The sequence below is a fragment of the Sminthopsis crassicaudata genome, chromosome 4 (genome assembly GCF_048593235.1).
Source record: "Sminthopsis crassicaudata isolate SCR6 chromosome 4, ASM4859323v1, whole genome shotgun sequence".
In the NCBI taxonomy this organism is placed as follows: Eukaryota; Metazoa; Chordata; class Mammalia; order Dasyuromorphia; family Dasyuridae; genus Sminthopsis; species Sminthopsis crassicaudata.
Window position 1 is genome coordinate 162,010,206 of NC_133620.1, and position 24,753 is coordinate 162,034,958.

Sequence of the window (24,753 nt, forward strand, 5' to 3'; positions counted from 1 at the left end):
TCCCCATTAGTTTTTCAGTTTTTCTAAAACCCTAGTTATGGATCGAGCTATAGTTATGGTAGAGAAAAATCTGGTTAAAGGTCACCATTTGTAAATATGAATCTTTTATAATTTGTACTTTTATTTTTGGCTAGTACATTACATTATACTATTATAAAAGTACATTATATGTGCATATGCCTACATATATGTCATATACATTTATATCTTTTTTTATTTGTGTGGATGTGTATATACACACACACATACACACATACACATAAAACTGATAAAATAGTCATTAACAAAAAAGACTGTCAGCCACATTAGTAAAATCTGCTTTATCTAATCCTTCCCTGATCATATTATTTCCATAGGCCACTGCTTAGATATCTGCATATCACATTTCTGTGTTTTTAATCCTAGAACAATATAAGTCATCAGAGATAGCACAAGAATCTTCTTCCCTATTTCTCCACTAAACAAATTGAAGAAGAAAATAAATCTTCAACTCCACACGACGGTAATTATTTAAGAGAGAGGGAGTTTTTATGCTTTGAATGTACACTTTTCTTCCTATTCTTTCAAGATAAATTACTGATGATTTTTAATTCTCATTTGTTGATCTCATTATTTTATCTGTTGCTTTATGAATATTCTAGCTTCTTCCTCAACTATAGTTAAATGATATAGACATTTACATTCACAGATATATTCTCATACTATGTTTACAATTATGCCTGCTTGTAGTAGGCATAATTATAGCAATGTGCTAATATAACTGTCTTAGACAGTGGAATCCCTTAAAAGAATGACATCTGAGGTCTATACTAACAGTTAATCTCGAGAATGATTGAATTCTTTTTGTGATACCAGCACTTAGTGAGGCTCTGTTGTGGTGCTGGACAATTAAGGGACAGACCTAGTTTCTGATGACCTTACCTGGCTTCCTTATTGTATCTAGGGCCACTTAACCCCAATCAGTAACTACTATTTTATTGGATTCTAGGATTGAATCTGTCTCTAGACTTGGAAATGAAGTAAGTAGCCCTAGGTCATTATGACCAGTTCAACAATGAATGAGTCTTACATGATCATGCACTGCTTAGTCCTATTTAATCTTAGAATCATAGGATCCTATATTTACTGAAAGGGACTTTAGAGATCATTTAGTCCAAATTGTTCATTTGATAATTGAAGAAACAGACCTCTGAAGATAAAATGACTTGTCCAAATCAGACAGGAAGTGATAGAGCAAGAGTTGAAGCCTAGGCTTCTGAACTCTGGGTGCTTCCACCTTAAAATCCCATTGCCACTGAATCTCATTTTCCCTTGAACTAAGTCCTCAAATACATAATGCTTGATTATCCTGAAAATGAACTTTTCTCCCTTAACCTCCAGTTAATAACTAATGTTGTGGCCTCCATGGATCATTTGTTCCATCCCTATATAGAAGAATGGTCTCAATGTTCTATAGAAATAAGTGTTTTTGTAAAGATATGTGCATTTTGGCCACTGCTTATAGGTCTCTTAGTGTCAAACATGCTTTTAGATATATACCTCTCAGTGCCCATCTTCTGAATAGACAAGGCCTACTCTTTTACCCATGCCCTGTTACTTTTTTCTTGACCCTCTAAAAGTACCTAGAGTTCTAGATCAGGTATTCCCTTGTCTGGTCTCTCAATTCAGATAAGTTCAGTAGACATGTCCTCTGTCCATGTGCATGTGTGTCTTCCTCCAAACTCTTTGGCTGCTCAGAAGGAGCTTACTTACATTCACTCTGGTTAACAATATAAGAAAGAACTAAAGTACTTGAGGACTCTGAGTTCCTCAAGTCTCTGCCAAATGAAGCACGTTTTCTGGAAGGTCCTCCAGCCTAGGCCCATGACAAATTGTATGTCTGTCATTTGGAGACCATGCTAGCAAAATTAAGAGACCCTCACTAGAAAATTGGTGATGAATCTTTTCAGCCACCAGCACTACTGAAGATAACTTGCTTCATTGTGCAGGAGGTGAAAAGGGATTGGAGGGTTGGAATCTGCATCAGTAGAAGGAATATCTATAGGGATAGAGTCACAAATGTTCTGAAGAATTGAAACAAGAATTATATTCAAATACTATAGTACAAGCTGGAATACTATAATACTTTAGATGGGGAGAGAGGAAGTGGACCAGAGTAGTTAGAAAAGGTTTTGTAGAAGAGTTACACACACACACACACACACACACACACTCATAAACATATATATATATATATATATATGTTTATATATACATATAAATTTTTTAGTTATATCTATACATATAAATATATAGTTATATCATTATTGTGTTTAGGGATTGATTCTTTTTATATACAAATTAATACAGTGTAATTCCAACTTAGTATATTTTGTTTCTACTTAGAAATCCTGATGTATACAGATAGTATGTGACAAATTGTTAAGGAGAAATAAGAAACAACTTGTAGTTTTAAATAAAATCACAGGAGACTTGGGTTCCAGTTCCAGCTTTATCATGTTATCTATGTGACATTGATCAAACCACTTAGCCCTTCTATTTCTTAGTTTCATCTGAAAATAATACAAGGGAAATCAGTGGGCCTCTAAAATGATTTTGAGCTTTAGAATTTTATTTCTCTATAATATTCCTAGGCAGGAAAAAGTTTTAAGAAGATAGCAGAGCTGTACATATGTAAAAGAAAGTCCATGAGAACTCTTGTTATTATGCCAAATAACCAAAGACCTCAAGAATATAGTGAGTCATGAGGGCTTAGAGCCAAGACCTTAATAAATGTGTGACTGATCTTTTCAGCATGATGAGAATCACATATGATCATATGCTGGGTGTCCCCAAAGTCTTAGTGCAGTTTTAAACTTTAAAAGCTATGCAAGCCATTAAATATCAAAATAGCTATTTAAGCTGGTAAAGCTTAAAACTATACTAAAATTCTGAGGATACTTTGTATTTAGTTACTTCAGTAAAATAGGTTTTGTTTCAGAGGAGCAGAGACTTAAGTGACTTTTCCCAGTCTCTCAACTAGTTAGGGTTAAGATTAGAACCCAGTTCCCTTGACTCTTGACTCTAGTGCTTTGCTATTAAAACTAACCTTTCAAAACTATGAAACATAATTTGTACCATTATCTAGTTCTCTGTGGGTCTCTCTTTGTGTCTGTGCCTAGTGTTTGTCTCTGTCTCTCTGACTCACATACACTCTTTTTCTCTCTTTCTCACTCTTATTTTGCATTTTTTTTCATGATTTCTGACCTTCTTGACATAATATTCCAGAACTGTACTCCTTAAATTCCTATAAAAACTTGGTAGTTTTTTTTCTTTCTACACAAACTCAAGATTAAAAAGCAAAATTATATCTTGTAACAGCTTGGCAGCTGCCAAGTCTTAAAAGTTCGTCCAAGTGGAACACACCTGCTCTCCTGCTGAATGTGCCAGGTACCTTCCAACATTGCATTGATTTCATTGAAAGGCTGGTGGCTGAGAACAGCACATATGTTCTGGCAAATCTACTATTTGAGATATAGAGGGGAGGAGACTAAAAGGGATTCCACCAAGGCCCAAGCTCCTGAAGTTAGCAGACAGAGAGTTAAATACCCTAAATCTTCAGAAACCTTTGCCAAGGCAGGTGGGAAGGGCTATGGAAATGAAGCAGAGTGTTTGCCTGAAGGTTCATTCCAGATTTTATATGGAGGAGCCTTTAACTACTAGTCTGATAAACAGCGGAGAAAGTATTGATGCTATCTGGAAGGAAGGACAGAAATTCAAGAGCTTTGAAGAAAGTAGGGCTGATAGGGCTTGGCTAGTTTTCCCTTTGAGGTTTTTGCTTTGTTGTATATTAAATATAACCTTAGTTATCTGCTCTTAGGGAGGAAATTTAAAATTCAGCTTTTTAGTAATAATGATAATTCATAGGCTATATCATAGGCTATAGTGCTTCATGATTTACCAAGCATTTTTCCCAGAAGTGCCCTGAGTGGTAAATACTCCAATTATTCTTATCACCATTTTACAAATGCAGATACCAAGGTTCACAGATTAAAGGATTGCCCTTCTCTAGTTAAGTTGGAGCCAGGATTGAAATCTAGATCTTCTGTCTCCAAGTCTGCTTACTTTTGTCAGACCTTATTTTTAATTCCCCCAAGTATCAACAGATTAGCAAAGCTCTCTGTCAACCTCTTTTTCAAAAGATGTGCAGGAGCGCACACACACACATACACACAAAACACTGCATCCTGCAGAGATACAATCCTAAAAAATCATTGGTAAATAAAATTTAAAGTTATTTCTAGGCCTTACAGAAAAGCTGATATTTACATCCTTCAGCATTTTTGCAAATAACCCTAGTATTGTCCAAATAAAAATACTCACAAAAGACTTTCCAAGATGATTTGCATTTATGTAGTACTTTATAGAGTTTACAAAGCACTTTTCTCCAAACCACCCAGTGAGTAGGTAATGCAAATATCTCCTTGCTTACAGGTAAAGAAGGCTTTGACATGCCCAGGGTCTTACTTTTAGTGTAGATAGATTTTTCAGATTTCAAAACTAATATGCTTTCTACTGTTAAAAGGAATTATATTTTGTACTTAAAATTGTCAGAATATGAAAGGCTTTGGATTTTTTTTTGAATATTGAATCAAAATTAGCTTTAGTGTGCACTTTGATTTAATTTAATTCAACAATAAATATTTACTAAAAGCCTACTATATGACTAGTACTATGATTTAGTGCTAGGTATGAAAATTAAAAGGCAACTAGGGAGCAGAATGGATAGAGCGCCAAGCATAGAGTCAGGTAGGCCTGAGTTCAAATCTGGTTTTAAACATTTATTAGCTGGGGAAGGGTGGGGATGTTCAAGGAGTACTAGTATCTCTAGAGTGAAAGTTTGGGGTTCCTTTTTTTTTTCCACATTTGGTGTTCACCTGATTCGCTCCAATTCTAACATGTAATTCCAAGAACTTGTAGCTTGCGTAGTAGCCATATCCTAAAGAGCTAAACCAGGTGGAGGGTAACCAACTGGTATCAAACCCATCAATAAGTGAAGGGGTGTCTACTCCAAGCATGTGAAGACTTCCCCAGTGGAACAGGTGGATGAGAATGGTCATGTGGGCAATTTAAACAGACTCTAAAACAAGCATTTAGAGCTTGGTCAGACATTAAAGACAACAAAGTCATCCACTACATCTTGGTGCATCACCACTCATCTTGACTTTGGTCTTGATGACTCTGGAAAAGAGACTGGGCTTGACAACTTTGTGCAGTTCAGTCTTATTTAAATCTAATTCACATGAAAGTCAAGACATCACCCCCTGATGTCATTGGTCCTCTTCAAAATTAAAGACTGAACAACAATCCTGAGCAAGTCACTTCACATGCTTGCCTCAGTTTCCTCACCTGTAAAATGAGCTTGAGAAGGAAAGGGTTTATGTTTGCCAAGACCCCATATGGGATCATAGAAAGTCAAAGAATGAAACAACAACAACAAATGCAAAGATAAGCAATTTCTTCCTCAAGAAACATTTTACTAAGTTATCGATACATAGATTATAATACATAGAACAGTAAATATAATATGTATAGAAAATAAATACAAAGTAATTTCTGGGGGAACAGCTCTATCAACCGAGAATCAGTCAAGCCACATACTGAATTGATATGTAATGTGAGCCAGGATTCCAAGAGAAGAATGTTAAGGAGCATTTTAGGCAAGGGGAAATGGTTTGGACAAAGGCAGGAAGCTAGAATGTCATGGAGGTTGGGGTAGGGATGAGGATAGGAAGCAGGACAGAAAGAGGTTAATATAAAGTACATGAGGAAAAGTAGCAAGAAGTGTCTGGATAGATAGAGTAGAGCTAGATTATAAGGGGCTTAAATTCCTATTACAGTGATTGATATTTTAACTTTGATGTAAAGGTGAACTTTTTGAGCAGGAAGTGGCATATTTAGAATTGCATTTTTAGAAAATCAGTTTAGGAGAGAAATTAGAAGCAAGGAGACCAATAAGGAGGCTACTGAGGTAATCCAGGCAAGAAATGATGGCTTGGACCAGCATAATGACTGTAAAGAGACAGAAGAGCATAGATATGGAGCAATATTGTAGAAGCAGAGTGGGCACAATTTGGAAACTGAATATGGTTGTGCAGGAGCCTGGGGAAGGTACAACATTAAGGGAGAGAAAAGTATAGAGGATGATTCCAAGTTTGTAAATCTTGGGTACTAGAAGAAGAGACTTAACTGAACTTAAGAAAGTTAGGAAGAGGGATAGATTTACAGGAAAAGATAAGAGTTCTATTTTTTTTTTTAATTTAGCTTTAGATCCATTGTAGAGAGAGGTATCCAGGTAGAAATGTTGGATAGTTAGATTCATGATTGGAATTCAGAAAAAAGATGAGGACTGGTTATATAGAATTATCTGATTAGTGATGATAATTAAAGCTGAATGAGCTACTGAGATCAAAAAGAGAATTTATATTCTCTTTATAAGAGAAGAAAAGAGGGCCGAGGACAGACCTCTGGGATATAAACATGCATAAAGGATTGAACATTAATGATGATTTACCTTCAAGGACAGTAACCCAAAGTTTTCAGAAATTTTATTGTTTCAGATAAATTTACATTGATAACTGTTCATTTTGATGGATTTGAAGAAGTTCCCTAGAGAGGATATAATAATCAAATGTGCTTCCTCTTCTTAGTTATTCTTTTCCATGATTTGTAAATATTTAGGGACTATTTAAAAGTTCTATTAAATATTTAGAGTTCCTTCATACACATTTTTTTAAGAAATGCATTTAGATCTATACTGTATCAGTAACAAAGGAATCTTTTGACCCTCAAAAGAAAGATCCACAGGCAAGGGCCATAGAGACACATGAATGAAACCAAGATTAATTCACAAAGGTCAGAGCAACTTAACACAACAGAATTTATAAAGGTAGAGCCAAATCAAAATTGGATTAGAGCCATTACAGCTTACTTAATGACTTAAAAACAAAAATACATTGGCCTTGTTCCCATGTGTCTGAGAATGAACCTCCCAAAAATATGTTTCATGAAAGGAGGCTTATGGGAGATTTCTGGTATCACAATGTAGGTAAAAATGGGGGGATGTAGGCAGAATGCTGTAAGAAATACAATGATTAGCATGGTATCAGGGAAATAAAGTGTTTTGGGGGCTTTGAGGACTTGAGATGAAATCCTAATAGTGTTCCTTACTATTTGTGTGGCTTAGAGCTTCAACCCCTAAGGGGATCAATTTCTTCATCTATTAAACTAGGCGAGTGAGCTAGATAATCTCCTCGCTCTGAATTTATGATGATATGATCTCAAGACCTCATGGAACCTCATATTTCATTCTAGCCACATGAAGCTTAAGAGAATTTATTTACATTTATTTTGAAAACTTCTCCAATTTAATTCAAAATCTCTATCCTGTCCCTAAATTTATCCATTAGGTGTAAAGTTCTCTGCAAAGGGGTTCCACAATTTATCAATTTATCTTAGCTACCGCATGAAGATCTTCATCCCCTCTACTCAAAGATATAAAAGAAAGAAGATGAGTTCAGATAACTCAGAAGTTCCCAGAGCAAAAAATTGGATTTAGAAGTATGGAAACTTGCTCTTACACTACATGATAATTCAAGGATAGGTCGTTTTCCATTCTTTCCACCTAGTGCTTACTAAATTTCTATGGGTCTAGATTTAACAACTTATTTCCATGATCAAACTTTTTACTTTGAACAGTATTTTTATATCCTACAAATAATCAACAACTTCATAATAGTCCTAGCAAACTGTTTAGTTAACACAGTTTGTGCTGTGTTCCCTTGTCAATGATGTTCATTTATGACTTTTTCCATAACAGGTACACAGAATATTAGAAATATCATAATGAGTCCAAATAATGATCTGTTCAGATCTATTTGTACTTAAAAACCTAAAAGCTGAATTTTATGATAGTGTTTCCAAAAATGAACCCAAATATTTCTGACTTCTCTTTAATCTGTTATACATATGAAACACAGGAGTTGAGAGATCTTCCCATGTAGCATTTATTTTCTGGATTGTAGATAGTGGCAGTAGCTATTGCTCTCAGAACCAGTTATTTTGTCTTTCAGTGCTATATCTGAAACTCTTTTCTTAAGCTCTTAATCCACACTGATAGTCCAAAAAGTATTTGTGAAGTACCTCCTATTTCCCAACCCATGTACTAGGTACTGGGGAAACAGACAAATGAAACAGATCCTGCCATCCAGGAATTTACATTCTAGTATGAAAAGACAACTTTATAAAAATATATCAGATATGCATATTTAAATAAATATATATGTGTATATATAATGCATTTCTAAATATATATCTTTATATGCACACATACACATACACATATCTATATATACATTATATACATTATACTTGTATGTATTAATGTAGATATACACACACATACATATGTGTAGAGGGTCACAGTCAGTGGGGAAACTCTGGGTGAGGTATAAGACCCTTCGGTCCAGAGGGAACCTGCTAACAGTGTCTGGTCCAGTTCCCCATCTTCCGTAAGGGCTCTCAGTCTTCCTAAGAAGTCAGGAGGCAGTGACAACCTGTGTTGAGATTGAAGCAGAGTGATAGCAGGTGGAAGAGTGATACCAGGCGACAAACTACATACAATAGCAAGTTGTTTATGTGATCCCATGTGCTCAGTATTGTTTTTGTTACATGATATAAAGGGGAAAGTTCTTGGAATAAATGGATTTCATTTTTCTTTATATTCTCACTATTCTTTATATTCTCTATATTTTCTTTTGCACGAAAGGGAGCTAAGAACTGGATGAACAATTCAGGGGAAGTGTCAGGTAACTATAGGCTTGGAAAAATTATACATAAAATAGTGATGTGGCAAAGAGCCAGTTTGTTCAAGAATTATTTTCTAGAATCACTCACCACTTTAATAGCACCTTTCTTTTCCAAGTACTTTATCTGAAATGATGCAAAGTTGGAGTAGGATATGTTTCATTGCCTCAAATTGAAGTCTTTTGCAGTTCCAAGATTCTGTTACTGATAATGTGCTATCATATCTTTGGGTTAAATGCAAACAGCATGAATAGCAATAGTGGGAATATATGTTATGGTTGATTCCTGCATTTTAATAACATATCCATGAATCACAGTTTCAGACAAAGGCAAGTCCATTTGTGTGTGCCTGAGGATAATAGCCAAATATGAAATGTACCCTAATAAAATTAAGCTATATCCCTTGGCTGCTGCTTATTTTGTTTACATGATGAATTAACTGTATGCAAACCTTTGCTTCCTGCATCTTGAATTTCTTAACTCCAGAGCCACATTAGGTCATCATGGTTTTTAATTACAACATAAAACTGTCAATGTAAGTTCTTCAAGAAATATAAAAGATAACAACTATATTTCAATACATTGCTATGAAATAAGATATATATATATATGTAATAAAAGTTTCTGTTAAAATACATTTATTACTCATTTAATTTTAAAATTGCTTGTATTTAATGCTCCTAATCTTCATAGTTGCTCCTCTTTTATCAAAGCAGGTGTTTTTTTTTTTTGTTTTTTGTTTTTTTTGTAAATGGGGAAATGGCCCACCATACAATGTTCCCACTGTATCTTATCTAAAGGAAAAATAGAAGGAAGATAACTTACCTACATATTGGATGTTCCAAGAAAAATGAGATTATTTTTCAGCAATAAATTAGTTTAGGACTGTTTTTGGCTAGGAAATTTCCCTTCTGAGGATCAGTATGGTTCCCTTCTAGGAAAACATATCCTACCTTTGTTTACTAGAGTTTGTTGGTGGGATAGAGGGTGAGTTATTTCTCATTGAGGAATATGCATTCCCCCATGCCAACTTAAAAAGTCCTTTCCTCCCTTTATTCCAGAGGATAATAATATGAGATGATAATATGCCAACCTTTGTTGGTTGCTTTATCTGATGACCAAGCAAGAACTTTAAAGTTCCACTATGTGCCAGTGGGTTAAACTGTAGCAGAATTTTATTTTCAATGTTTTTTTGTTATATAGAATTTCAGTTTTTGTATAGAGAGGAACTTGCATATAATTTGGGCTGGAAAAACCACTATAGTTTTAGATCATAACCCCATGTCATCTTCTCAGGCATTATATGTGAATATAAAATTTCATTATACATCATAATATTTATGTCTTCTGACTTCTATCTTTGTTCCCTAGAAGATTTATGCAGTGATCCAATAAAAATAGGCATCTTCTCTGCAACTAAAGGTCTTTGAGATTTAACTCCAACACTGAGATATAAAGGGAGGCACAAGCACAAGCACAGGAAAGCAGGATTTTAGGGCTAAGATTTTTTTTTCCAGAGCAAGAAGACCCGTTACTATTAATATTATTATTAGAATTAGCATCAATTTCTAGTATATCAAATGTTTCCAAATTAGAATGAAAACTTCCAAATCTCTCAAAGGGGAATTAAGTATTTCTATAGTACTTACTATGTTCTAGTCAAGGAAATGATAGAAAATTTTTATCCAAATGATATTTTGATAATGATATAAATTATGATATGAGGGACCAGTCATATTGTTTTTGCCTCTTTTTAAAAAATAAATTTATTTTCTTGGATAAAGGGAAGCATATAAAATAGTCCAGTATTCTCTCTTTCAGTTTCCTTTGGCAAATCTCAAACTACATTGGTAACAAAAGTTGTTCAAAGCTTTTTCTTTGCTTGACTTCTTTTATAGTAACATCTATTTTCAATCAAAATTCATTCATTTATATTTACAATAATACTTCATCCTCTAAGTCCTGAACTAGCAGAATTGTCAGATTAATGGCTTTTCTTAAGAGTTGTGAACTCCACCCCATGTTAGTCATTCAAGCAGCATCAACACATTTACCTGTCAACATTGTTAATAGGAATGTTTTATCTCATGCCAGGGAAAATTTTTATTCAGCTGCAAGCTAAAATAAATGGATCAAGAAGAAATGTAAAACAAAACAGAATTGTATATTGAATTTCTACTGTGAAAAAAAAAATTAGCCATTGGCAAAGTTTGCATTTTAGAATTTTTTTTAAATTTCCCTTCTTGGCAAGAGAGTCACTACCATTACTTACAACATGAATCAGGAATTCTTCCTTTATTCTCTCTGAAATACATTCCAAATATTGGTCTACTAAATGATAAAAATTATCATAATTTTGAGGTATTCATAGAAGAGAATCCAGCTATTATTATTATCTTCATTTTGGAAGTATCAATTGCTAAAAAAGTGGATATTACTTTTTAAATGTTGTTTGGTTTGTTATCCTTGGTTCTTAAAGAAGACCAAAATGACATCAGTATGTTAGAGCCAAATTAATGTATCCAACTGTGGCTGATCAGACCAACAGGAGCTCAGAACTCTGCCAGAGGTCAGACACAAATAGTCTCTATGAAAATTTGGGATAGATTCTCTAACTGTGCATCTTTTGTTTCTTCTGAGCTAATTCAATTCTTCTTTACTCATAATGCAGATCTTCTCTGATGAGAGCACACCATGCAGGATGATCCTGTGCCAGTGTCTCTCATGTCATACAATCAATGTGTGTAATGCTATACACACATATATAATATGTGTATATAAAGTCTTGCCTTAATTTCATATTTATATATATACATACATATATATGTATATACATATGTATATCAAACATTGCCTTTGTTGTATGTATGTATATGCATATATATGTATGTGTATACATACATGTATATATATATATATATATATATGTGTATGTGTGTGTGTGTATAAGTCTTACCTTCATTCTGGGGAAATAAAGCATCTTGACTCAGAAAAAAATGGAAATTTAATAAAGACATTACCTCATATCACCATTTAGGAATTTAAACCATCTTAATTACCACAACAAAGCCAAATGACCCCAGAAAGCCATCAGCAAATATTTGTTCTCATGTCTCAAAGAAACATGGTTATCTAAAAGCAACATTATATGGGCATATTTGAAAAAAGTTATGAAAGTAGATGACAAAATATTGTGAATTAATATCATTTAATATGACAGGCATGTTGTGAATAATATATGACAGGCATATTATTAATAGTATCATCTTATATGACAGGCAAAAAGCATTACAAGGAAAAAATGAAAATGAATCTGCAGGAAGTTTGGGTTGAGATCCAGCTGAAACAGATCATTCTCTACCTGTAGAATATAGGTCCTTGAAGAAGAGTACTGAACTTTTTTTTTTGTTTTTATATACTCAGCACAGAATCTGGCACATAGTAGGTATTTATAAAGTGCTTGTTGAATGCCTTAATTATACCAAGACTGGATAAAATAGAAAGTACTTCAAATAGACATTAATTGTAACATATTTGCCAACTCCTTAATAGCAATTTATTTTTATCATTGAAAAAATAAGAATGGCACTTAAAAGGATGAAGTTGACCAGATTAGCTGGATCTGACCAAATACATGGGGAAAAAATCCATATGAATTTCACATGAAAGATGGATAACCTTTAAAGGCACTCAGGGGTCAATTTTCAAGACATATCAAAAATATTCCAAAAGATGCCATACCAATCAAACTGCCAAGTTATTACTTTACAGATTTAGAAAAAATAATTTATCTGGAAGAACAAAATGTCAAGAATTTTTACATGAAGTAAAAAAAAGCAAGCAAAGATGGCCTGCCTATACCAGACTTAAAACTAAATTATAAAGCAGCAGTCAGAAAAAAAAAAAAAATCCGTACTGGCTAAGAAATAGAATAGTGATCAGTGGAATAGGATAGGTTTATAAAGTATTTGATAAATCCAAAGACTTCAGCTTCTGAAATAAGAACTCACTATTTCACAGAAATTGCTGAGAGAACTGGAAAATAGTATGATAGAAACGAGGTATTGACCAACATCTAAGCCCCATACCAAAATAAGGTCTAAATGGAATTGTGATTTAGACAAAAACAAAAGTGATACTTTAGGAGAACAAGGGATAGTCTGCAAAAAGGTGGAATTTATCACCAAAGAACATTATAAAAAATGCAAAGTGGATAATTTTGATTACATTAAATTATAAAAAGATTTTGTACAAACAAAACCAGTATAGCCAAGATTAGAAGGAAAGCAGAAAGCGGGGGGAAGGAGGGAGTTGACACAAAACATGTTTCTAATAAAGGTCTCATTTCACAAATATGTAGAGAATGGATTCAAAATTTTAAGAATGAAAGCCATTCCCCAATTAATAAATGGTCAAAGGATATGAACAATTTTCAGAAGAAATTAAAGCCATTTTAGTCTTATGAAAAAAAATCACTATTGATTAGAGAAATACAAATTTAGACAACTCTGAGTTATCACTTTATATCTCTCAGATTGGCTAAGATGACAGGAAACAATAATGATAAATCTTAGAGGGGATGTGAGAAAACTGGGACACTAATACATTGTTGGTGGTTGTGAACTGATGGAACCATTCTGTAGACAATTTGGAACTATGCCCAAACTACATGCTCTTATCTAGCTGTGTACCTATTGGGTTTGTATCCCAAAGAAATCATAAAAAATGGGAAAGGACTCAAATATACAAAAATGTAGCAGCCCTTTTTATAGTGACAAGGAACAGAAAATTGAGTAGATGCCCACTGAGCAGAGGAATGGTTGTATAAGTTATGGTATATGAATGTTATGGAATATTATTGTTCTAAAAGAAATAATGAGCATGCTGATTTCAGAAAAGCCTAGAAAGATTTACATGAACTGATGCAAAGTGAAGTAGAACCAAAGGGACATTGTACATAGAAACAAAATTATGTGATGATCAACTGTGATGGACATGGCTCTTTTCAGTTATGAGGTGATTCAAGGGAATTGCAGTAGTCTTGTGATGGAAAGAGCCACCCATGACCAGAGAGGGAACTATGGAGATTGAATGCAGATCAAAGCATAATATTTTTACTTTTTTGTTTGCTTGATTTTTTTTCATTTTTTCCCTTTTGATTTTATTTTTCTTGCACAGCATGACAAATATGGAAATATGTTTAGAAGAATTGCACATGTTTAACCTATATTGGATTACTTGTTATATAAGAGAAGAGGGAAGAAGGAAAGGAAGGAGAAAAATTTGGAACACAGAGTTTTGCAAAAGTGAATGTTGAAAACTATCTTTGCATATATTTGGAAAAATAAAAAGCTATTGTAAAGATTTTTTAAGATTGCTAGGTAATTGCAGACTGTATCACTATCAAAAGATGACAACTACAAACTTATATGACTAGTTTTGGGTTTTTTTAATGTTTAAATATATAAACAAGATGACTTGATTTAAAAAAAATATGGGATGGGAACAAACAAGCTTTTTTTTTTTTTAATTTTTTTTATTATATATATATTTTTTTTATAATATTATCCCTTGTATTCATTTTTCCAAATTACCCCCCTCCCTCTATTCCTTCCCCCCGATGACAGGCAATACCATACATTTTACATGTGTTACAATATAGTCTAGGTACAATATATGTGTGTGAATATCATTTTCTTGTTGCACAATAAACATTAGAATCCGAAGGTACATGCAACCTGGGCAGACAGATATTAGTGCTAACAATTTACATTCACTTCCCAGTGTTCCTTCTCTGGGTGTAGCTACCTCTGTCCATCATTGATCAACTGGAAGTGAGTTGGATCTTCTTTATGTTGAAGATTTCCACTTCCATCAGAATACATCCTCATACAGTATTGTTGTTGAAGTGTACAGTGATCTTCTGGTTCTGCTCATTTCACTCAGCATCAGTTGATTTAAGTCTCTCCAGGCCTCTCTATATTCCTCCTGCTGGTCATTTCTTATAGAGCAATAATATTCCATAACCTTCATATACTACAATTTACCCAACCATTCTCCAACTGATGGACATCCATTCATCTTCCAGTTTCTAGCTACAACAAAAAGAGCTGCCACAAACATTTTGGCACATATAGGTCTCTTTCCGCTCTTTAGTATTTCTTTGGGATATAATCCCAGTAGTAGCGCTGCTGGGTCAAAGGGTATGCACAGTTTGATAACTTTTTGGGCATAATTCCAGATTGCTCTCCAGAATGGCTGGATTCTTTCGCAACTCCACCAGCAATGTATTAGTGTCCCAATTTCCCCACATCCCCTCCAACATTTATCATTATTTGTTCCTGTCATCTTAGCCAATCTGACAGGTGTGTAGTGGTATCTCAGAGTGGTCTTAATTTGCATTTCTCTGATCAGTAGTGATTTGGAACACTCTTTCATGTGAGTGGATATAGTTTCAATTTCTTCCTCTGAGAATTGTCTGTTCATATCCCTTGACCATTTATCAATTGGAGAATGGTTCGGTTTCTTATAAATTATGGTCAGTTCTCTATATATTTTGGAAATGAGACCTTTGTCAGAACCTTTGTTTTTAAAAATATTGGGAACAAACAAGCTTTAACAAACAATTTTTCTATAGTAAACCAGATACTGTCACAAATTCATTGTATTCATTTTTTAAATCACATTAATTCCTATTTAACAAATGAATAGTTCTCAAAAGGTGTACTGAACTTGCCCAAGATAACTCCAAGTAGAAAGTAATGTTTTTTTGAATTCCAAATCCATTATTACTACTTTGCCAATCTTAATACTTTTCCTCTCTTAATAGATAAAATGATGTCAGCTTCAGAAATTTAATATTTTTTGTTGTTTTAAATTTAATGCACTCACAAAAAGGGAACAGTTCTTCTTACAAAGTAGAATAGGAAAAGATTACAGGTATAAAGAAAATCTCCATTATATACAATTTGCTATTTTTTTAATTTGGCATGTTACTTCAGAACTATCATGCACCTGTAATTCCTGATGAGCTTCCCTTCTGTTATCTTCTATGTCTAAGGCTGGATTTGATTGATTTACCCAATCTAGACATGTTGCCTCACATAAAGAAAATGAAAAAAAAATCAATCTCAATTATAGACTCTAGATTAAATACAAAAAAAAAAAAAAAACTTCAGTATTAGGATAACATTGCATAGAAATGGTGTTCCAATAGGGTAAGGAAATTTGGTCATGTCCCAAAAGTCATCTGTAAATTACCAAGCTGTTTTAGAACTGAAGTCATTTCTAGAGCTTGGAACAACTGCGATCTTCCTTAGAAAGGAACTATTTAGGGGGAAGGAGATGCTTCAGCTTTGACCTTTGCCTACCTAGCTTCCAGCTTGTTCTCCTTAGCCAGGAGAGGACTTTGCAAACTTTGAAGGGTCTGGAGGATATTGGACTATCTTCCCATTGGTGTGCTGGAGGCATTTCCAAATTAACTCATAGCAACATCTGTACTCATAGTCAAAAATGAACTGGATCGAGACTCATACCTTCACCAGCATCCCAGTAAAGAAACAATTTTCTTTTATTACATTGTGCTAAGCTTGAGCCCACTTTCCCCTAGACTCTATATTTGTAGGAAACTATGTCAGAGACAATGGTGGAAAAACAGTCATGTTTTGTGACACTGGTTCTTCCTGTGGCACCTAAGTAAATACGCCTTTCTAAAAATTATTCTAAACTGCTCATTTGCATGGGGTAGAACAGGGAGGGGATAAGCCAACAATGAGGGCTCAAGCAACTGGCATTTAAGAATTGCTCCCTACTTTCGGAGGTATTCCTAAGACTTTGTAGTAGAGACATAACCTTGCTTCAGGATCCCACTCTTCTTTGAGTGGGAATTGGGATAAAGATCCACACTGTGATCTATATAGGAAATTTCAAAATATGCTTCAATGACCATTTTTTGGTTTCTTTTCATGTTTTTTGACAATAGTATCATTACTTCTCCACTTTCTGCCAAATCCCTTCTTTCCCCAATAAAATAAAAGGAAATCATAATCTTGTAATACATAACATAGTCAAGCAAAGTAAATTGATACATTCTCCATGTGCAAAAATGTATATATCATTCTATAACTATATTTCTATATCAGGTATTGGCTAGAATACTTCACCATCGGATATCTGGAGTCATCATTGGTCATTTCTTTGACTAAAGTTCTTAAGTCTTTCAAAGTTGTCTTTATAATGTAGTTTGCTGTTTCAGTTGTTCACCTGGTTCTGATCACTTCCTTCAGATTTCTCTGATATTATTACTGTCATCATGTCTTATGATACAATAATGTTTTATATTCATATACTTTTTTTTCAACCATTCCCCAAATGATGGGTACATCCTACTTTCTAGTTCTTTACTACAACAAAAAGAGGTACTTTAAATCTTTTATACAAATATATACACATATATGCACACAGACACACACATATGGGTTTTTCTCTTCTTTCTTTGAATCTTTTAGAGTATAAAGTTTAGAAATAGTATCATTGAATCATACAGTATATACAGTTTAATTACTTTTAGGGAATAGCTCCAAATTGCTTTCCAGAATGCAAGACAAATTCACAACTTCCAAAAAGTGCAATCAAAGTGTGTGTCTTCCCACAGACTTCCAAAATTAAAATTTTGCAAACTCTTCAAAAATACAGAATTAGATAGAAGAGGCTTGTCTTACCACTACCAAGGAGGTAGAAATCATGTAAAGAACAGAGATTATTCACTTTAATGGTATGATTGTCATGTTTTGAACATATTTCATAAATATTTCTGGAAGAAAAGTAAAAGCAATTTAACAATTTATATGCTTGTAAATAAATTTTTGGTGGTTCTTAACATTTGTTGCTATAATGGAAACCAAAAATAAATGTTTTCCAATCTGTGCTTTCTATTTTTGAATGTTTCATGAGCAATGCTTTATTTTAATTTTAAATAAATTCAGATCAACTTCATTAATGAAGTAAAATACATAAATCTTTATACATGTAATCAAGATTTATTATTTCCATATATTTTTTACCAGCAAGGTTACATTTCATTTATTTTAAAATATATTATAAAAATAGTACTCTTAAAATAATATTCAGTTGTGGCTTGGGAAAACCCAATATATTTTCAATGATGAGCTAAAGGTATTCATGCAGATATTATAAGGAATAATTTGCCAATATCTGTGAACAGAGAAAATTTAAAAAGAAAAAGCAAACAGTGGCACTAGAAAAGCATTAATTACTCAAGTAACATTGCAAAATGCTGTATATTTTTGTGTAAAATCTAAAGACTTTAACATTGTCAGTTTAAATGTACGAATTTTAAATAGCTGATTTTCATAAAGTAGTTAATTTTACATAAGTTATATGCAGCATTTATCAGTAATTCTCACACTTTTACTAGCTACTGTAGCTAATTTTGCTTTCTTAGGAAACTATTCTGAAGTGTTAAGAAATAACTAGTTATTTCTCTTTATTAAAAATTCTAATCAAGCTACACTAATTTATTATAAAATTATATTTCATATATGTTGATTTAGAATTAATGAGTCATTAAAAAACCCATGGCCTCTGACCCAGAAAACTCATTATGACACACAATATGTCACGTACACTAAAATGTTCATAATTGCATGTCTTATAGTAGCAAAGAACTGTAAATAAAATAATTGCACATCAACCAAGGAATGTTCAACAAGTTGTAGTATGTGAATGGAATATTACCATGCTGTGAAAAACAATAAATCTGATGGAAACATAGTGGCCTGGGAACAATAGTAAGAACTGAGGCAAAGCAAAGTGAGTAGAACCAGAGAAACAATACGCAGTTTGTCTACAATGATGTAAATGTCAGAAACAAGGATGACAAAACAAATGAAACTGAATGCTATGAAATAGCTTGGAACAAAAAAAGGAGATTTGAGAATATACCTCTCTCCCTTTACAGGTGCAGGTAGGGGTGTGGGCCTGTGATGTCATATGTGGCTAATATGATAGTTTTGTTCAAAGTTTATGTTCTCTTTTTCTTTTTTATTGTTTATGCTTTATTAGTAGTGATGGTTTTCTGAGAGGGAAAGACTATATTGAGAAATAGAGGTGAAGTAAAATCAGAATTCTCAACATACAGTTTTTAAAAGGATGTCATGTCCATCAACAAGCATTTGTGTTCCAGATTGGGGAAGCAAAGATAAAATAAGACATTCTCTGCCCACTAGAAGCTTGAGGGATGTGAGTGGGGCAGTCAAGTAAGAAGAGCACAGTCTAAGCCTTGAGGGAAAACACATCCACTAACTGGGGAGAAAGGATTCAGCCAATGTTTGCAAAGGCACAGAATGTCATAAATGGGGAACAGTAAGGAACCAATTTGACTTGACTATAGAGTGCATGAAGATAAGTCATATATGTTTGACAGTGTAGGCTTGAGGTAGATTATAAAGAGCTTTGACTTTCATCTTTCATATCTAATCTGTGGTTAAGTCTTGTTGATTTTTATCTTTACAACATCTCTAGAATAATCCCCTTTCTCTGCTCTGATGTTGCCAATCACTCTAGTATGAGCCTTTGTCACCTCATGCCTGGACCATTGCAAGAACCTGTTGCTTGGTTTTCCAGCTTCAAATCTCCAATCCATCCTCCACTCAGCTGTCACAAAGAAATTGCAAAAACACAGATAAAGCCATGTCAGATGCTCCCATTCATCAAAATCCAAGTGATTCCCTATGACCTCCAGATCAAATACAAGATCCTGTGTTTTGCTTTTAAAGCCTTTTATAACCTGGCCCCCTCCTACATTTCCAAGCTTATACCTTGCTATCCTCCATGTATGTGTGAGTGTCTATGGGTTTGTATAAACACTGACACACACACACACATATATATATATGTGTGTGTGTGTATTATGTATATATACATATATATATGTATTATGTATATATACATACCTTATCTTCTATGTACATATATAGATGGGGAACAATGAGTGTTTTGTGTGTATGTGTATACATGTATATGCATGAATTTATGCATGTATATATAATGATATTTTTGTGTATACATATATAGGTGGGGAATATTAGATTATATGTTCCTGGAGACAGGGACTGTTTTTATTTTTGTATTTCCACAGCACTTAGCACGGGAAATGGAACATAATATGTGCTTAATTAAATATCTTGTTATTTACTAGACTAAACATAAATTAGAAAATTTTGCATTTTACCTTAAAGATTATAGGGAACCTAGGAGCTTTTGGAGCAGTCATTCAGGTGTATTTTAAAGCATTTACCATGAGCCAAAAACTGTATTAATCATTAGGGAGTCAAAGAAACATAAAACCCACCTTTGCTTTCAAGAAGCTTATTTTAAAAAGAGCAACAGCAAATAATTAGATATATACAAGAATATATACATATATAATACATGCATATATATGGGGTGATGATCTGGCTGTAGAATTTGAAGAACAAAAAGCAAACCAGTGTAGCCAGATTGTTGGATTCTTGGGGTGGGGATGCATGGAGGGAATTGAGAGGTATTTAAGAAAAGACAAAGGGTATACTCCAAAGAGATTTTTGATATTTTATTATGAAAGCACTAGGGAGCTATTAGAGTTCATTGAGCAGAGGTGTGACATGGTCTGACCCACACCAAGAAAGTCATATTGATAGTTGAGTGGAGGGTGGATTAAAATAGGGAGAGACAAGGCGAGCAAATCAGACTGTTACCATAGCCCAGGGGAGAGGTAATGAGGGTCTGAACTACTATCATGAATGTGTGAATGGAGAGAAGAAGGCATATATAAGGCATATGAAGATATAACAGAAGGAGACGAGAAGAGAACAAGCATTTATTAAGTACCTGCTGTGTGCCTGGCTCTATGCTAAGTGCTTCATAAATATTATCAATTGGATATAAAAATGAGACAACCAAGATGATTTAGAGGCTGAGTCCTAGTGATTAGGAGGATATTTATATCCTTGGAAGTAATAGGGAAATTCATAAAATGGGAGATTTTGTGGGGAAAAAATTAAATTCTGTTTTGGATATATTAAATAGAGATATCTTTCGAGAGTCTTTGTGAGACATGTGCTTTAGAAATGTCATTTTAGCAGTTCTGTGTAGAATCAGAGGAGAAGGCATGGACAAAACCTTGTAATTATGCATAAGGATCCAGCAAGAGACTAAAAAGGAGCAGCCAAAAGGAACTGGAAATTGAGTGGATGCCCATCAATTGGGGAAGACCGAATAAGTTTTGATATTTGAATATAATGGAATACTGTTGTTCTATAAGAAATGATCAACAGACTGATTTCAGAAGTCTGGAAAGATTTACATGAACTGATGCTGAGTGAAGTGAGCAGAACCAGGGGAATATTGTACACACATAAACATTGTGTGATGATCAATTATGACAGACTTAGCTCTTCTCAGCAATATAGTGATCCAAGACAATTCAATAGACTTGGGATAGAAAATGTTATCTGTATTCAAAGAAAGAATGATGGAGACTAAATGCAAATTAAAGTACACCGTTTTCACTTCTGGGAGTGGTTTTTTTTCTTGTAGTTTTTCCATTTTGTGCTGATATTTCTGATGATACTATAGAAATATGTTTAAAACAATTGTACATGGATAACCTCTTATCAGATTGTTTGCTGTCTTGGGGAGGGTGAAGGGAAGGAAGGGAGGGAGAAATAAATTTGGAACTCAAACTCCTTGCAAAAATAAATGTTTAAATTTTCTTTATATATAACTGAAAAAAAATAAAATACTAGTTTAAGTTTAAAAATGAGCAACCAGACAAGTAAAGGGAAAAAAAAAAAACAATGAAGAACCTAAAATTAAAAAAGAATCCAGGTGAGGGTAGTCAATAGCCAATATCAGATGCAGCAGAGAGATCAAAAAGCATGGAGATTTAAAAAAAGCTAACTGGATTTGGCCAAAAAAGATGTGTATATGCATGTGTGTATGTATATAAAATATATATTTTTTACATTTGTATGTATGTATGTATTTCTCATATAATTGCTAGTATAACTTGAGATCGGATACAATGAGAATTCCCTTCTTTCTCCTTCCCCCTTATAATTTAATTTTAGGGTCATATGTTATTCCATATAAATGTTATTCTCTTATCCAATTCTGTGAAGTTTCTTATTAATATTTTGATGACATCACAATAAAACTGAAAGTTAAGTTGAGTAATAGCAGTTTAAGTAGGCTGAGTTTGACCTAGCCATGCACTTGAAGAAATAAAATTGTAGTCTAGAAATATAAAGCACATCAATAATGTATCTAAACAATAATTAGGAATATAAGAATAAAATATTCAGGCTTATATGAAGACTAAAAATCTTCTAGTTGCTTAATTCATAAAAAACAAAATGTAGAAATAAATTATAAAAGATATTAAATATATAAATAAAATACCTTGAGATTATAAGTAGCCGCAAAATTGCTAATCAGATCAAATCTATATAAATCAAGGGAGAAAGTTAGAAAAGACAAATGATTATTCCCAGAGTGTAAATTTATTTCTTGCCTTTGCTAATGTACTATAACCCAGACTTAGGTTTTGGTAAATATTAAATGTTTTTCAAAAGGGAAATCGTGTACAGAATATACTATCTACCACTTCACAAAGTGAATGAGAAATTGAAATATTTTTAATTAACCAGTACAATGTTAAGAAATCACTTCAGAACTCTTTTAGAAATTTAGAAATCTTTACCATTTAAATTAAGTTAATTCAATGTCCCTAGAGTCATTCAAGTAGATTTGTGACCCACCTCTTTGGCCACACACCTGAAAATTGATTTTATTTATAAAGAGTGTTTCAATTTGGAGAACTGTTTCCTTGTTTTTAACCACATAGGAGTGAACATATCATAGCTGATAGACATTCTTTTTCAAAATGGGTATATTCTCTCCTCATTCAGGAAACTCTTGGGTTTTCAGCATACAAATGCTGGCCTCATTATCTTCCTTCTTTTTTTACCTTACTGCTGTTTTTTTTCTTCTTCTTCATCTTTTGCAGATGTCAAAGGTTCTCAGCAAGTCTCGGGATCTTAAATTGTCTGACACACATTTAGATTCACCTGCAATACAGTAAGTGCCACCGAGCTACCTCTGCATTCATCCAACAATTATCTCTTTTAAGTTATAATTTCTTGGTTTCTGAGAGTTTTTAATAAGACCTTAAAACTGTAAATTAAAATTAAAGTAATTTATTCATGGACAAATTTAACAATATTTTGCCTCAAATAAGTCAATTGTCCTCTGAACATAAGTGTATTCTATCATGAATTATGAAATTACTTCCTTCCTGTTGCTTTCCTAATACTGAGCCTAACCTATCCTATATGGTCTTTCCCTTATATACTCTACAGTGACTCTGAACCTGTACATCCATGATTATTTTTGGTTAGTCTCTTCTCATTCCCACTAACTTATTTCCACCAAAACAATGTCTTCCCCAAACCTTCAAGAAAATTGCCTAGATCTGACTAGGTCACTCCCACTCAAAAACTTTCTGGGGTTCCTGTTGCTTCTGGGATAAAATACAAATTCTGTTGTCTAGTATTTAAAGCACTCTGCTACTGAATATGTAATATGAAATAAAGCAAGAAAAGTAGGTTGGAATCAATAGCAGTTCCAACCTACTTTTCTTGCTTTATTTCATATTATTCCCTTTAAATGACTCTACATTGTAGCCAGACTGTACAACTAGCTGTTCCCTAAAATAAACAGACGATTTTCCTCTTCTTTATTTTTGTTCAAACCATCCTCCATGTGTGGAACCCATCTCCCTTCTCATCTCCTCTTTTCAAAACCCTTCTTTTCTTTGAAGATTTGCTGTTGTGTCACCTACTTTGGATTGCCTTCCCTGATTTCTACCGCTGAAAGTATTCTACTTCAAATAGAACTAGAACATTTTGTTTGGATTTCTCTTTTGTCCCTATTATGCTCCATCTTTGACTCTCTCCATCCTTAAGTAAAAATTAAAGGGCTGGGTTTTTTTTTTTAATTTTATAAAATTACCTTATTTATTGAGTAGGCACTCAATAATATTTATTAAATTGAATCTTATGATAGCACTGTATTAGAGAATGGAATAGTATAAAGAATCCATATGCCAGTCTGTATTAACAGAGCTTGTTTTCTTTCTGGTAGCTCCCTGTGCCAATGAAATCAGGGAGAAAGAGAAGAAACAGAGCAGGAAGGAGGGAGAGAAGAAGGAATTTTAAAACAAAATAGCATTTTAAAAATTTAGGAGGCAGCAAGGTGGGGCAGTGGATAGAGCGCCAGCCCTGAAGTCAGGAGGACCTGAGTTCAAATCTGGTCTCAAACACTTAAGGCTACCTGGATGTGTGACCCTGGGCAAGTCACTTAACCCCAATTGCCTCAGCAAGGAAAAAAAAAATTAGGTCATCTTTTGTATCCATCAGTTCAATTGAGTAGTATATGATTATAATATGGTATATATGATACTATATATGTGTGTGTATATACATATATATATATATGATATATGATGTAATATATGAGAATACTATGGTAAAGTCTTGCCCTGAAGCATTATGATGCCATAGTAGTTCAGGAATTGCATGTAGTCAGAGATAGAGATTCCCCAATAGGGAATATACAAACTGACAAAATCACTCTAGAATTTGAAAAGTCTAAGTTTCATGATAATCTATTAAGTTACATAGTGCAAGTCTTATTATCCCATCTTATGGGGTATGTGGGCTGCCCAGGGCTGCTTATCCATCTTTGGTGTCCACTGATTGACCCAGCTCTCATTTGTAGCTCCCAGAAGTGATTGCAGCAGCCACACCCCATAAGCCATCTCGGCAGAAGAGCTAAGTCAGGGTAAGG

At 33.7% G+C, this 24,753-nt stretch overlaps 1 protein-coding gene across 1 annotated transcript in view; it reads left to right on the top strand.

The window, feature by feature from the left end:
- Positions 1 to 22,983, top strand: part of AHI1 (Abelson helper integration site 1) — a 227,732-nt gene extending 204,749 nt beyond the window's left edge. The window contains 1 exon segment of the mRNA XM_074309767.1: positions 22,913 to 22,983. Coding sequence (XP_074165868.1) covers positions 22,913 to 22,947 — 35 coding nt within the window. The 3' untranslated portion in view covers positions 22,948 to 22,983.
- Positions 22,984 to 24,753: the final 1,770 nt, after the last annotated feature.